Source organism: Impatiens glandulifera, chromosome 8, assembly GCF_907164915.1.
Source record: "Impatiens glandulifera chromosome 8, dImpGla2.1, whole genome shotgun sequence".
In the NCBI taxonomy this organism is placed as follows: Eukaryota; Viridiplantae; Streptophyta; class Magnoliopsida; order Ericales; family Balsaminaceae; genus Impatiens; species Impatiens glandulifera.
In genome coordinates this window covers 1,603,580-1,620,511 of record NC_061869.1, presented here as the reverse complement: position 1 = coordinate 1,620,511, position 16,932 = coordinate 1,603,580, and the positions used below count along the sequence as shown (strand labels likewise).

The window sequence follows — 16,932 nt, the reverse complement described above, 5'->3', positions numbered from 1 at the left end:
TTGAAGCATAATTATTTAGTTGTTTGTTTAGAGTTTTAATTTCACTGTTGATTGAGTTTTGATAGTTACTCAATTTATAATTTTTATAAAAATAAATTAATAGGTTTTGTCATCATCTTTTTGTACACCCCACCAAAAATTGAATTAATTAGATAAGATTTAATTCTTTAAAAAAATAAGCATAAGCATAAGATATATTACTCTAAACTGTGAGAGAGAAAAGAACATATCCATTGTGTCCATAAGGGGGTATGTGGCCACCAAAGCTGGAATCATATTAAATATTCCAATGACTCAAATATATATTTAATAATATATATATAGTAGTAGGCTATATTTAATAACAGTAACGCCTCTTACCCCCTATATTATATATATATTAACTATAAGTATTTTTTCTTTTCTTTTTTATTAAAGAATCTGATTTGTATCACAACTTTACATAAAAAGTTATTTTTTTATTAAGGAAATTATCACAAACTAAATTAACATCACTCAATTTTAACACTACAAACTCAAGAGTGATTAGCAAATGAAAATACAATCACAAATGTCATGTATCTTAATAAGTGATTTTTCAAAATTAGGCAATATTATTTTGAAAAATTGATAAACTCAACCAAAATTTCAAGAAAAGTAAGTATACGAATCGACGTGGCATAAAATGTGGGTAGGAGAGATAAAATTTTAAAAATGTCATAAAATTCACGTTTTTGTAAGAGAGAAAAAATTAAAAATATCCTCAAACGGTCATTTGGGTCCCGAAACACACGTAAATAGGAGAGAGAAAATTAAAAGTATCGTGAAATGTGCGTTTCAGGACGTGGGGCAACGTGGCAGACCACGTCAGATTCATGGACTTGTTTTCGCTGAATTTTTCGTTTAGTTTATCATTTCTCTGCTACTTTATTCACAATTTGGAAACAATATAAAAGTTCGGATTTACGTAACCTACTCCTCCGAAATTTGTTATTTTTATGTAAAATTGTGACTCCTTCTAATTTTTTGATTTTTTTTCAATTTAATTCAATATTTATTTTACTATTTTTTTAAAAATGACAAAATTTATATTTTTTATCTCGTTTTATTCATAATTTTATCGTTATTTCATTTTAAGTTTACTCCAAATTTTTTTATTCCTATCTCAACTTAGATTTTTGGATCCATGTACTTTTCTGACACTGTAATATTTTATTACTATTCTTATTTTCATTTGTTTTATTTAAAATATTAACCTTATAACTATAACTTTAATACATTAAAAATAATAAAAATTTGATAAAAATAAAAAATATGCTCAATGATTGTACTAATTGGGGCCACCATAAAATATTCTTAGATCGCAAATTCCCTTTATTATTTTTCCCGGCCACCGTTCGCTGCATTTTGCGGCATTCCCTTCTGGACTTGTTGATATCCTTGTCCGAGAGAATAAATTATAGATTCGAAATTTAACATTAAATTATTCCATTCATATTACCAATCTTATTTTATAATATTTTAGAGCTGTTTTATTTTATATGATTTTTTAAAACTTTTAAGAGATTAAATTCATGCATAAATTTGGTCCATAAAAAAATATAACTATATAAAGAATTTTTTTTTTTATTTCTTTCTACTAATATTTTTATAGTATTTTCATAGGTTTAATTAACATTTTACCTTATTTTATGGAGTGTTAAGTAGTTTTTTTTTTAAGTAAAACTGAAATTCACATTGAGTATTGTATACTCAGTAGATATTGAAAAGTTTGGATCGAGACAGTAGATATAGAGGGTCTAAATTGTTGGGTTAAGATATATTTCGATTATCTTTGGTGGACTCTTTACAATTGGTTTGAAAGAAAACGTTTGTAGTACTTTATTCGATCTATTTGTATTATTCGTAACGTTATTATTATGATATTTTCTAAGATTCGTTCTCGAAAGTCTATTGAGTCGGTTGAGAGTTTGTCGCCCTTATCGAAGACGTACATATATTTTATTTTATTTATTGTCTTTTAACTACGATATTTTTTTTCTTATTGTCTTTCAATATTTTATTTTTCTTAGGTTATGATTTTTTTCGTTTTTGCTTAAACGATTCATACTGTTTTATATTTTCGCCAATAATCTAATTTCATATAAACTCATACTAAACAATATTATTTAAATAATTCAAATATGAATAATATTATTATTATTTATTTTTAATTAAACACTTCATTAATTTATTAACTAAAATACTAATTTTTACTTATTTTTTTAATTGAAATTATATATATATTATACTAAGTTAAAAAATAACTTATTTTTCCAGACAATTTATTTTTCATAAAATAATGAGCTCTAAATAAAATGGTGGTAGCTAATGGGCCTGCAGATAAATAAATGGATCGAAACCCTCACAAACTCATTGACAAGTCAAACCAAGCCACGTCATCCTATTAGCTTTGCTAGCTGGATGTCCAGTCAGCTTGAGTAACACAAAACAAGTGCGTCACAAAATTTAGAAGATCAAATGAAAGTTATATATTTCAGGTTATCAAATTAATTTTAATACTTTATTTAAAAGTTATAGAAATATAGATGACAATTTATTTTTAAGCTAATACTACTTAAACAAAAGTATCCACATTATTACCAAACATACCCGAAATTCAAAAATATTAATTATTTATGAGAAATAATTAAAATATAAACAAAAATATTCATGAACGAACAAAATAAAATTTAGCATTAACGACATCAGAGATTCTTAACAAATTCATCGTCTGTCTCCACTGATTTTCCATAATAGAATTCTCGGTCAACTGTTATCACTGAAAGTCCTACCATTTATTTTGAAATTCACAAGACAATCATCAGAATAGAGTCCCGTTAGACTAAATCATGTAGGTAGCAAATGTGAAAAAAACTATAAAAGTTGGTAATGTAGACTAAATCATCTAGGTAACAAGAGGAAAAAACTATAAAAGTTGGTAATGCTTTTGTTCTCTTTAACTCACTTTATATTTCTTCTTATTCATATAAAATTGATTGTCACTTTAATTTATATACAAAGTATTTGGCTCTTCAAATGTTTGTCTCTTCAAATGTCAAAATAAACTATAGTACGTATTAACAGGGTCGGTTCTAGGGTAAGCACAACAAACCGTGCACTATGGCAGCTCACTTTTTATCAATATTTTTTGAGCGGACAAAATTTACGTTTGTCTAAGCTGGGGCGCAGCTTAAACTTCGGTGTCAACTCTGTCTATTAAATAAGTCTCTCATTTATATCTATGGGTTATCTAACAAACCCCCCAAACAGTAATATTATTCTAAATTACTAAAAAAAAAAATCTTAATTTAAGTTTTCAACAAATCCAACCGATGCAGTTCTATCCAAACATTGCAACAACCTACTAATGACTAAGACACAACACCCTCAACCAAATTAATTCTACTATTGGCCTAATCATGTTTTGATGGGTTTCCAAATTATTGCATGATTTTAATCCAACTCAACTACTTATAATGTTAGTGCTTTGGACAGTCCATGATTTTAAGAGCTCTCTCTCCCTTCTTAGTTAGTGCTTTCCACAGTATAGTCACTATCAAATGTTTCCTTAATGCTTTCTTTTGTAACATTTTGTTAAGAAAATATATATATCTTTTCTAGTATTAATCAACATCTTATTAAACAACATTTGTTTATCTAGTACTAATCCTAATTACATTTCTGAAATTACACTAAATTAGTGCGATAATCTAGGGGCGCTGGGGATTTGTTTTATGTGATATAATAAGTGGAAAGATCATTATGATGATGATGATGATATTCATCAAAATAGTATATTATGTGATGATCGTTCAAAGTTCGTCACAGAAAAAGAAATATTGGGTGACAGACTGAGACGATAATGATGATCAATAATCAGATATAGATAAATAAATAAATAAATATGTATATGATTACTCTTTTCTCATCCAGGGCCAGTCACTTTCACTTTCATTGTGGGCCGTGCTTTTTCTAAACCCGCATGCAAATTCAATCTGACAAAACAGAAAACACATCATCCATCTACCATCAAAAGTTGTTTTTTTTTAGTGTTTTATTGTTGAATATCAAACCACCCAGGTCAAAACCCTAGATTTTGTTCTTCCTTTACAATCATCCATCTGTCACGAATTCCAATGCTTCCATAAACCAAGAATTGAGTCTTATTTTGTTTTTAATCTAATTTTAAAAAAACAAGATAACCCAGATGAGATATTAACAAAAAGATGTTTTCTTTATAAATTTAAATTCAAAATCAAGATAGGTATATAGTAGTAGTAATAATGGTGATCACATGAACTCATGAGAGAAACATGGTGGCAATTATGAGTTTCACCTCTCTTTCCACATCATAATAATTAATAAATATGGATTAATAATAATTAAAGTTATGAAATCAAGATGGGTTTTGAGAATTAGAGAAGCAATGATTTGATTTGTCATTTCATTAGTGATTACAATAAGATGATGAAATTATATAAGGTAAAATAAAAACTAAACCTTTTGCTTAACTAATTAGCTACCCAATTACATTTATATTATATAATATATATATATATATTGAGATTAATTTACATTAATATTTATATATATATATATAGCTATTTATTATTAATTTTATTAATTAGAAGTAATCAAAATGATTTGGGATTTGAAATGGAGCATCTCTTTCTCTCTTACTCATCAACCTTGTCATGATTGCTCTTCTCCCTCCACCGCCGCCGCCGGTCGTCGGACTTATCATCGCCGCCGTCTTTCTCAGATCGCCGGGAACTTCAGGAGGTCTAACTGATCTAATTAAAGCCCAGTTTACACCTTTGAAAAAATCATGTCTTTTGATCTCCAACGACCCTTGTGAACTCCCAATCCTCTTCTTTGGATTCTTCACTAACAACTTACTTATCAAATCTTGAACATTAACCAAATCATCGTATTCCTTGCTTGTATTAACCCCAATCCTCGGAAAGTTCACCGGCTGTTTCAAAATATTAACTAGGGTTTTCTCATTGTTTTCTCCTTTAAATGGAGTTTTCCCATACAATAGTTCGTATAAGAAAACCCCAAATGTCCACCAATCCACCGGCGACCCATGTCCCTGGCCGGAGATTACTTCCGGCGCTAGATACTCATGGGTACCCACGAATGATTTTGACCGTGCATGTATTGGTTCGGCCACCAGCTCTGTTTCGTATTCTTCTTGATCATCATCCTCTGTTTCGATTCCTCTGTTTGGATTGCCTACTCGTTCTGTAATTGTTCTTACATTAATGGAGTTGGGTTTGGTTTTGTTTTTCGAGAAACAAGAAAGAACTGGCTGCATGGGGATTGAACAAGAAGGTGTTGAGCAAAAACTTGACGAATGTGATTCTCTTTTGGATTTGCATTTGATTAGCTTTGGAACAACGTCGCATTTGAGTGAAAGATCGAAATCAGATAACATGATATGACCATCTTCTCTAACCAAGATATTTTCTGGTTTGAGATCTCTATAGATTATACCCATCATGTGTAGATATTCCAAAGCTAGAAGAATCTCCGCCGCGTAGAATCTGAAGAAAAAAATTCAAATTTGAGCAAAACCCTTAATTTAGAATCCATAAAGTTTTCAAAAAAACCATTACTTGGTAGTGGAGATGCTGAAACGTTTGGTCGGCTGTCTTTGACGGGCGGCGTAAAGATCGCCGCCGGGACAAAACTCCATAACCAAACAAGAATAATGAGAAGCATCAAATTGTGCATAAAGCGTCGGTAAAAAAGGATGATCAAGCATTCCCAAAATCTCTCTTTCAATTTCCGCCCTTTGAAGTTTCTTCCTTATAGCCAACGCTTCTCTATCCACAACTTTCATAGCATAAAAACAGTTTGGCGGCGCCGCCGCCGTTGTCCGTGGAACGACGTCGTTTCTTATCTGACAAAGATAAACATTTCCAATATCGCCGCTACCTAGGCGACGAAGCAAACGGAAGTTATCGAGCCCGACCCGACCGGAATTAGATTGTCTGACCCGGACCATTGCTTCCCAAGCGACTTGATGGGCTTTGTGGGGTTTGTAGATTGGAGGAGATGAGTCGGTTGAGACGGCGGAGATGGAGCTCCGGCGACTGCTGCTCATCCAACTGAGACGGCCGGAGCCGGGGACGGTGGTGGTGGAGGAGCTGCTGCTGTCATAGTCGGATTCGTCACGGTTGAGAGGTGTTATGGTTGTCATTTGATGATGGATGGATAGATAGATAGATAGGTATAGGTAATAGGGATGTAGTAATTGTAATATAGGGTTAGAAAATAAAGGTGGTGATGATGTCTTTATGTTTATGTTTTGTAGCTATATTTATATAAGAAAAACCCTTTTGAATTCTACGTACTACTTTTTCATAATGCCCTTTTCTCTCTCCTCCTAATATTGCCTAGTTTGATTCAATGTTTTAAATTGTTAATACTTTTTTTTTACACTAATTTGATTTTGGAGTTTTTTTGGGTTTTATTAGGTTTTTGTGTAAAATCTTTATTTTACTTAATTTTAAAAATAGTTGGTTTTATAAAGATTAATGACTATTCTATGGTTTAAAATAAATGAGATAGATAAATGAGAAAGAAAGTATTAAATAAAGGGTAATTTGATATTTAAATAGATTAAGAAAGTAATGAAATGAGGAGGAATAAGGACGAGAGGGTGAGGAGAAAGAATGACGCGAAATTATTGTTTAAAAAAATTAATAAAGTGTGAGAAAATAGAGTAGAAATAAAAAATATTGTATTTTATGGTCAATTAAATTGTGTCACTGTCATTTTTTTCTTATTTCTTCACCCAAATTTTTTACTCCAAATCGTGATGAAATAAGGAATATCTATTTCTTATAGAAAATTGGTGTAGTTAGTTGGTGAATTCATTGATTTATTGAAGATCTCTTAGTTGTTTTTTTGGTTTTTTGGTTACCATTTTTCATTTTGCTCTTAAATAGTTAATTTAGTTCACTTTTGTGGTATATTTGGTGATTATTTAAACACTCGTACATTTTTTAAAATTTTATTTTTACTTAAAATAACGAAATAAGGGAAATTTCTTCTGAAAAATCGTTGATCTTTTTAAAGTTTTTTTGTTTTTGTTAGTTAATAAATATTTTTCAATTTTGCTCTTAAATAGTTAATTTCGTTATATTTTGTGTTATGTTTAGAGATTAGGCGAACACTCGTACTTTTGTATTATTTTTGTCATTATGTTTAAATGATTATTATTTATATAATATTGATTAATTTTTTTAAAATAAAAAAAAAATATATGATGAAATAGATGAAGATAAATGAGGGAAAATATTGAGTTTTAGAAAATAAAAAAAAAAACAAAAAACCCAATATCAAACAAGCTCTGAATAATTTTAAACAAATAAACTAAGCTTAATCAAACAGGATTTAGCCATTGATTGGATCAAACAATACCCTATTAGCTAATAAATCTATTAATAAGTTTTATTAGAGCAAAAACCATATTATTTATATGAAATTTAGACAATATATATAAGTTTTTATAAATAAATTTATTGGATGAATATTTAAATATATTTGGTGTTTTGTTGACGGTCAAAAAGGATTTCATAATCCTTATGGCAAAAAGTGCTGCCAGTTGCTTTGGATGCCATTTGATTTGGGGTATCCAAGTAGGGGTAGATTCGTAAACTAGCTAGCTAGTATTTAAACTTTTTTACTTTTTTATAAAATTTATTTTACTGTAGTTGAATGATATTGACATTTTGAGGCGATTGATAAAAAGTAAATAATTTGTTTATATTATTAGTTGGTATATAGAGTACATGAGACATCCGTGGCCAGTATTCAATAAAATCTGCCTCAATTTGGTCATTTCAAAAATTAAATATTTTACGACAATGTCACCTTTTTCTTTTATGTGTTTATATGTTGGCTGTTTTAATTAGCTAGGTTACTTTGTGACACATGTGAGTCCCATTGAATTGATTCTTCTATGACCTATCTTTCAATATAGTACAATTAATGTTGTGAGAATGGAAATGTTATCTGTATTTTTACAATTAAATATTTTCTTTTTTTAATTTATTATTATAAAATAACTTCATTTCCTTTACCCCTAGTTTGTGGATTTTTTGAGTACTCAAAACTAGTTATTATTTATGTGGCTGAACTTTTGTTCTTTCATCATTTTGTTTGTTCATCACAAATATTTATGATATTTTTTATTTTGATTTAGTAGATTTCAAATCATTTAGGTAGGTCTTGTTTGATTGAGTGTTTAAACGACCGTTCGCGTAATAAGCTGCTACACTAACTTTGCCTAATAAGCTCACGTAAAAACTTATAATCTCAACGTTTTTCTCTCTCTTCAATTTTAAATATTTTTTATTTATCCTCTTTCGTATATTTCATTAATTTTTAATTATTTTATTCATTCTCTCATATATTTAATCTCTTTCTAATTATTTTATTTATTATTTCTCATCTATTTCATATATTTTTAATATTTTTATATATTTATATAAAATTATAATAATAATAAAATATACATTTAAATACATTTTTATTTATTATTTATAATATATGTATCTTAATATATAAAATAATTAAAAAAAATATGAAATATAAATACATTTTATTTTTTTTTAATTTATAAATATATTTTAAAATTTTTTTAATTAATTATCTAAAAATACATATTATAATTGAGATGAATTTAACTTAACTTAAATAAATATATAAAAAGAGGGTGAGATGGCTAAAAATAAAATTAACAATTAAAAGAATTAAAAGATTGAGCAGGAGAGAGTGTAAAAAAGTGAATATATATATAATAATAATAAATTACTTTTCTTTATTTAATGAATCATTTAAATATTTTTTGAAAAAATTAAAAATAGAAACAAAATAGTGATTTTCAAAGAAAATATAAGTTTTTGGAAATTTAAAATATTATTAAATATTTATATATGAGAAGTGATAGAGAGAGAATTTGGTGAGAGAATGACTTGTCATCTTGTAAAATGTAAAAGTGGGAGGAAAGAGAGAGAAAAGGGAGAAATTATTTGATTTTTTCAGCGAATAAGATTACGTCAAGTCATTCCCTCACCAAATTCCCTCACATAATCATTTTTCTTTCTCTATATATATTGAATATATTTAAAATTATATATTTATAATAATTAATATATTAATATCATTTATTTTAAAATATATTAATTTTTAATTTAAGTTATTTATTAATATTTAAAATTATATGTTAATAAAAATTAATATATTAATATAATTTATTTTCAAATAAGTTATTCTTTAATTTAAATTATTTAAAATCAAATTAATATATATATATAATATTATATATATAATATTAATTATTAAATAAATAAACTTAGCTTTTAAGCTGAATCAAACCTATCCAAACTTAACGATTAAATAAGCTAAGAACTTATCAAACGTATTTTCGAATAAACTGACGTCAATAAGGTTAGAATAAGCTAAATCAAACTAGCCCGTAAATTAATGTCATAATTTTTTTAAATTTTTGTATGAGTTTGTACTATTACGTTGATATCTCAGTCATTTGAAAAGAAAAAACAAATATTGTAGAAGGATATCACAAATCTAACACTAATCATGGGAAAACCACTCAATTTGCTTAGGAATGATGTTCCACGGGACAAATTATTTTTATGTTTTTTTTTAACTTTGATTATATACAAACATAAACGGATTCATAAAAAAAATAATGGATCATCCATTACTCTCTAATTTCTTAATTCTTTCAATTTCATTTATTATTTATTTATCTTAATCTTAAAAAATAACAAAATTTATTTTTTATTTACTCATTTTATCCATAATTTTTTTTATTATCATTTTTAAAAATTCACCAAACTCAATTTCCTAAATTCATTCCTAATTACAAAGTTGGAATATATTTAATTTGATTGTCATGCTTTTCTTTAATTCTAAATTAAAATGGCCTAAGTTAAAGATGTGGTGTCAGTACGATAGTGTACTAGTTTCTCTAAATTTACTAACAAATATATTAACTTTTACTTATGACGGCCGAATGTAGCTAGTTTTTAACTTTTAAAAAATAATTAATTAATTAATTTAAATTTTTATTTTAGAAAAATACCTGTTTATTTGGCAATTGGAAAATTGGATCATTTTTTAAATCTTGGTTTAGAAAGATATTATTTTGACGACTTACTAGATCTGAAATATGATTGTGAAACCTGTAGAACTTCCACTACTTATATATAATTAATTTGATGATTTTTGGGATGGACCCATTTGGGTATGGAATAATATGATGATATGGCCATCAATTGATGCCCATGGATATATTGATGATTATCAATTTATCATCATGATACATTGATACATCAATTCAAGCAAAAATAAATAAATAATTAATTAAATCATTGTTCCAGATTCATGAATGAAGTCTACACTGATCACGAAAGCTCAGATAATCCCATTTTATATATTCATACTTTATTGGAAGATGATAAAATTAGTTAAGTTCAACTTAACATGAATTGTCAAAACTACTTAGCATAATTCACCTTATTATAATATACTTATTTCTTCACCTCATTCATTTTTCTATTAGTAATTTAACTTAGAAAAAGTTGTAATCTTTTAAATCATTCGAATTAAATATCATGACGAATTTCTTAAAATTTGTAAGTTTTTTTCTATTTCAAGCATTCGAGCGTTCAAATGATGTGTGTAATTCCTCTTTAGAACAGGTATTGACGACCTCGTCTTAACTAGCTCGGGCCATATCCTAATCTTGGTATATCTTGTGTCAACTTAACTGGTTCATCCTCATCCACTTTTGAGTATATGAAATCCACTAATAAGTGAATGACATATTTACAATTAATTAAAGAATAGTATAGTAGTAAATATGGTTTGATGATCTTATGGCATATAAATATATGACATGAATATGGTTGACAAGATTGGATCTTGTCAAGAATTGAAAGGTATATAGATAGAAAACATGGCAATAAAACATGTTTGTTTCTTATCCTTACTTTTATGCCTGCGAGATCTTATCTTGATCAATATTTGGTTTCAATTTAAGGCAACAGAATACTGTGTTTTTATATATTGTCTCATGGGCAAACTTATTGGGACTTGCGAACCTCCATAACTTGCCCCATCCATGCATATCACATTCTCTCTCTCTCTCAAGCCATACCCTTTCAAATAGTAACTTGCTAGAATTGAAGATTCGACCTATTATAATGCATGCATGGAATCAAATACACTAAAAAGGTCGGCAACAATATGCCTTTTTTTTAAAAAAAAAAAAAATCTATTAATCATCTCTTTATAAATATTATAATATTCAATCATGGCGGTGATCAAAGCTATAGCTAGTTTGTTTGTTTTTGAGAAGAGAATTAGGTTTCATGTAGATTTGTCATTCTTCTTCTTCTAGATATCAATGTCTTCCATGGGTCTCTCTCTTTTGATGGCTTTGGTGATTGATATTTCATGTTTTGTTTTCTAAAAGAATAATTGCCCGGAGTCTACATGATTATAAACTAGTTTCACATTTAAAAGAAAATAATAATAATTATAAAAAGGAGAAAGGAATTAATAAAAATAATTGAAACTTTTAAAAAAAATATATCGGGATCTTATTGCCCTTATAGAAATCTTGACAAACATTAATTTTATTAATTTGTTTGATTTTTTTTCCATATGTTGTTATATTTTTATTGTTGCGTGTTTACAAAACTATTCATTGACCCATTAAAAAAATGGATTAAATTTAATAACTAGATAAACTGGCCATTTGAATTAAAATGGAGAACATTTGTGTAATGGATTTAGAAGAAGAAAAATCGAGGGTTTATATAACTATTTTTTTATTAAGAATTTTTATCTCTATTAAATCTTATTATTATATATATCTTGATGTTTATGAAAAAAATAATGGAATAATTGGGTCATTTTAGGTTTGTTTTAGATTTTTATTTATTTCAATTAATTTTTTGTATTTGTTAATAAAATTGTTCTAATGAATTTTACTTTTTTAATTGTGTGTGTTTTGAATAACTTATTGCAAACACTTTTGGATATAGATTTTTTAAAATTGAGTTTTTTTTAGAAAAACATTTTTAAAGCATTATTATATGATGGTAAAATATTTCTTTTATAAAATAAGATGTATTTTAGAAAGTCTTGAAATAAAAAAAAAAAGATTACAAATTTAATAAAAATCTAATACCCGTTTATATATATATCCATCAAACCAAACGCTTTGGAATCACGCATATCACAAAAAGGCAATTACATAATTGGGTCACCTAATTCACACAACCTAGTTAGCTAGCTAGATAAAGAGGACTTTACTTATGTACGTGGCATCGTTTGATTGGAAATACTCAAAAGTTTGATTTAATTAATCCACCTTCATTTGTCTAGGTTACCAAAAAAATAAAAATTATATAATATATAGTTATAGAGAAAAACTTGATGGGTCAATTAAATCAAACTTTTAATCGACCGTCGTGACATAATTTTATTTTTAAAGGAGACATGACATGATTTGTAGAACATGCAGTTGGAACAAGATCATCAATAAATTATCAAAATATTTTTACTTTAATTGAAAGTCGTAATTGTAGTGTGAAATGCTAATTTTCTATATTCAACATCAAAATAAATAAATGATTTAATATTTTAAATTTAAATTTAAATTTAATTATATTAAAAGTAAAAGTATTTTAATATTATAAATAATGGTTATAATAATATTTATGTCATAGTTTCATAGAGATAATTTTCAAAAAAATATGAAAAAAACATGAAGAATAGATCTAATAATACTCTTCATCATTATGCATAGATAGATCTTTCAGTTGTTGCATTTCCATTTCAAGTTTAGTATTTTGAATAATATTTTTATGATTTAATATTATATTTACAATTTTTCCAAATTAAATTTATCAAATTAACTATCTTAATTAATTGGTTGCACATATTTAATTTATTTAAAACAACATAATTCATTTGTTTATACTATAGACACGTCATTTTGTCAATTGGGTTGAGCTGATTTTTAAGGTTGGATATCTATGAGACCTTACGCAATTTTATTTTTTTAGAATTTTTAAAATATTTTTTAAATAATTATAAAGATGTATAATAGTTAAAGATAAAAAACAACAAAATTAACTATAACATTACTTAGCTATTATCTTTGTAAACTTAATAATTTTAAGTTAAGAGTTTAAACACTCAAACCTTTTAAAGAAAATATCTTTTAAATATTATATTTTTTTATATACATAATTTTGAGGTGGGTGGTCCCAATGCATATACATATAACCATTGGGCCGACCTGTTTTGGTGGTTAGATTTCACATGAACTTTATATCAAGAATTACATAATAAAAACAAATGAGAACATAAATCAATTAAAAGTAAAATTTTAATTTTATTTTATTTTAAGCTCTTGTTAGCAGTCAAATTTAACTCAAGGTGAATAGACTTTTTTAAATAAATTAATAAAATTGGGGACAGTAATATAAAATGTGGAATGAAATATAATATATAAAAAATAAGAAATACTAAAAATATGTGTTCATTTAGTTGTAAATATAGAAGAAAAAATCTTATAATGTGGGTTAATTTTTATGAGGTTTGAAAGTTTGACAAACTTGTTTAAAAAAAAAATCTTTCTAATTTAGTAAGTTAGAGAGGCACCCTACTCCAACTTAAAAGATATTTTTAGCATAAGTTAAAATTCAATAACAAAAATTTGAAAAATAATTTTTATACTTATTTATGGTAACATAAATGAGACGTCCAATTATATAATATGTGATTTTTTTTCTCAAATATGTATAGAATAAATAAAAAATTATTTGTATTGATGATTAAGTTTGAAACAAAGTTGAAAACTTATATGTAATAAGGTGTTTAATTGGTCTGGTAATTAACTGGATTCAGTTAAGTATGGTTTTGTCATTTATTTTATAAACCAAATATTAAATTTATTAAATGAATTTTATTAATTGAACAAGTATATATTTATGGTAAATGGTGAAAAAAAAAAAGAATTAAATGATGATTTAAGTTACACTAAACCCCAAACTCTCTATTTTTTTTTAAGAATCTTAGTTGTGTCTGTTCTTACTCTTAAAATTATATACTATTTACAAAAATAACTAATATATAATATAAATTATTATCGAAATCAGTTAAATCATTAGAAAAATAGTTTAACTAAACCGTTAACGTTAAAACCAATTAATCGGAACCATTAAAATAAGTTAACTGATAAAATAAAACCGATAAACTACAATCTATTGGATTTTCCAAACTTATTTAGTTATATTTGATCATAGTAGCTGTGAACTTAAATGTCACCAACTAAGTTAGGTCAGATGAGGAGTATATTACCAAGTACAGATCCAAAATTCAAGTTCTGAATGGATTTCAATTAGTTTTGGAAAATTCAGATAGATAAAAATAAACTTTAATATTTTTAAAATTATATAAATAAATAATAAATTAAATTAAAAAAAAATAAGAATATTATGAATTATGTTACTTTATTTTATGAGATTGGGCAAATCCACCTATCTCCGATTTATAATGCAATTCCATGCAATTCAAAATAAAAGTAAAACAAATTAGACTTCAATTTTAACAACTCCTTTCAATATCAATAAATATAAATATAAATAATTGATTAGTTGGAAAATATTTTATATTTCACCATCAAATTGACTTGAATATTTTATCACAATTTATTTTTTGTTATGATAAAACATTAAAAACACAACGTAAATTATACGGAACTAAAAAAAGTAAAAAATGAATCACAATTGGTGGGCCCAATTTACCGGCCAGTTATTACCGACAACCCAAACGATAACGTAGAAGACAACCTACTTTCCTGATTCATCGCCGGCGCCGCCGCCAATCTCGGTCCTCGCCGTCTTTCATTCCCTTCTTGATCAATCGACAATAAATCAACGACAATCATCTGTGTCTCCGGCGGTTCTTCCACCGGCAACCGTCCTTCAAGCATTTCAACAACATCCGCCATTGTTGGTCTCAAGCTCGTATTCTCTTGAATACACCAAAGTGCAACACAAACCAATCTATTCAATTCAATCTCATCAATCTCACTTATCTCCAATCTCTCATCAATTATCTCAATCAATTTCCCTGCTCTTTTCCTTTCCCAAACCAATTTAGGAAAATATTGAAATTTCCTCATTGATTTATCAGGACCATGATCTATAACACAAACATTTCTCCTACCTCCAATCATTTCTAATAAAACCATACCATAACTATAAATATCTGTTTTTTCAGACACCCCATGTTCTAACAACCATTCCGGTGCTAAATAGCCTCTTGTTCCTCTTACCGTTGTCACAACTCTACTTTCATCTCTACCCATTAGTTTCGACAAGCCGAAATCAGTAACCAGGGCACGATAATCATCGTCCAAGAGTATGTTCTCCGGTTTCACATCAAGATGGAGGATTTTTTTCCGGCAATCATGGTGGAGATATGACAAAGCTCTGGCGACATCTGACGCCACGCGCCGTCGTAGATCCCATGACAGAACCCCTCCCCGGCGCGTGGGGTTTTTGGCTAGGTTTTTCGGGAAGATCCAGTTGTCAAGAGATCCGTTGGGGACGAAATCGTATACTAGGAAACGTGGGCCGGTCGGAACTATACAGTAACCTAGGAGACGTACGAGGTTTCTATGTTGAACGCTGGCGATGGCGGAAACTTCTGATTTGAATTCTCTTTCGGCTCTTTCTTCACCTTCTATTCTTTTGACGGCGACGGCGATGCCGTCGGACATGATTCCTTTGAAAACTGAAGCGGAAGCTCCTTTGCCGACGAGAGATTTGAATCCATCGGTTGCTTCTTCGAGTTCACGGTACCGGAATTTGGTCGGAACGCCGGCGACTTTTCTGAGGAAGCTGTATTCGATTCTTAATTCTTTACCTTGTAAAGCGAATTGGGTTTCTAGTAATCGGCGACGACAGTTGAAACGGTGACGGATTAAGACGAAAACGATAATAGCGAAGATTGCTGCTCCACTTGCGCCGGTAATGAAATAAAAAGTTTTGGTGAGATGTAAAGTGATGCGGAAGATGATGATGAGAAGGGTTAGAATTATGATTGAAATTAAGGCGATTATATTTGCCTTTTTGTCCTCCATTAAACCTGCTTCATTTCTGCTGGATCGAAGCTTAACCTAATGGAGATGATGGAGAGAAGAAGAAGAAGATGAAAAGGTTTAGGAGAGTGAAAATGAATTATTAATTATTTTTCAAAATTTTATTTATTATTTATATTCTTTCGTCCGTCAATGAAGACCGAGTTTTTCTTTGACTAAAGTCAACATAAGTTTTCTATTGAACATTTGAACTATTTTATTAGAGATTTTGTGAGGTTTATAAGATTCACTAGGTGTTCAAATTTTTTGAATAGTCAATTGGAAGTTTAGATTAAGATAAGATAGTTATAGATTCAAAATTAGGGTTGTGGTGTGTAAAAAAAAATAAAAAATTAAATAAAACTAGGGTATAAAGTTAAATTTAACCTTTTTTTTCAATAATTAGATATAAAAAAAAATTATATTGAATTTTTTTAAAAATTTGGAGTACTATTATATTTTTATTTTTTTAACAGGCTTTAGCTCAACCTTTCCCAACATAGATTTGGATTCGTATAATTTATATTGATATTATTATTAAAAAAAATTTATAGAGAAAAGAAAAACTAATATAGCATCATAAATTATAATTATTTATTATTTTCTTTTATGTATATAAATATGTTTATTAATTTATAATTCTCCTAGTACTTTTCATTATTTTGAGTTTTTGTTTAGATTTTTCTCAGAACTCAACTAACTATTTG

The 16,932-nt window shown here is 27.6% G+C and overlaps 2 protein-coding genes across 2 annotated transcripts; both read right to left on the bottom strand.

Moving 5' to 3' along the window:
- Window positions 1–4,440: 4,440 nt before the first annotated feature.
- On the bottom strand, window positions 4,441–6,304 carry LOC124912465 (protein kinase PINOID 2). The gene is made up of 2 exons (XM_047453091.1): window positions 5,643–6,304; window positions 4,441–5,570 (listed from the first exon to the last, which is right to left on the bottom strand). Exons 1-2 carry the CDS (start codon window positions 6,227–6,229, stop codon window positions 4,646–4,648), a joined length of 1,512 nt encoding a protein of 503 aa, XP_047309047.1. The 5' UTR covers window positions 6,230–6,304; the 3' UTR covers window positions 4,441–4,645.
- An 8,437-nt stretch (window positions 6,305–14,741) lies between these two features.
- Window positions 14,742–16,321, bottom strand: LOC124911834 (probable receptor-like protein kinase At5g20050). Its single transcript, XM_047452359.1, has one exon. It carries the CDS (start codon window positions 16,226–16,228, stop codon window positions 14,882–14,884), a length of 1,347 nt encoding a protein of 448 aa, XP_047308315.1. The 5' UTR covers window positions 16,229–16,321; the 3' UTR covers window positions 14,742–14,881.
- Window positions 16,322–16,932: the final 611 nt, after the last annotated feature.

Excerpts from the sequence above, each read along its gene's own strand:
- LOC124912465 (XM_047453091.1), bottom strand. The coding sequence starts at position 6,229 with ATGACAACCATAACACCTCTCAACCGTGACGAATCCGACTATGACAGC. Across the intron at positions 5,571-5,642 it reads TTCAGCATCTCCACTACCAA|ATTCTACGCGGCGGAGATTC; the intron begins GTAATGGTTTTT and ends TTTTTTCTTCAG.
- LOC124911834 (XM_047452359.1), bottom strand. The coding sequence starts at position 16,228 with ATGGAGGACAAAAAGGCAAATATAATCGCCTTAATTTCAATCATAATT.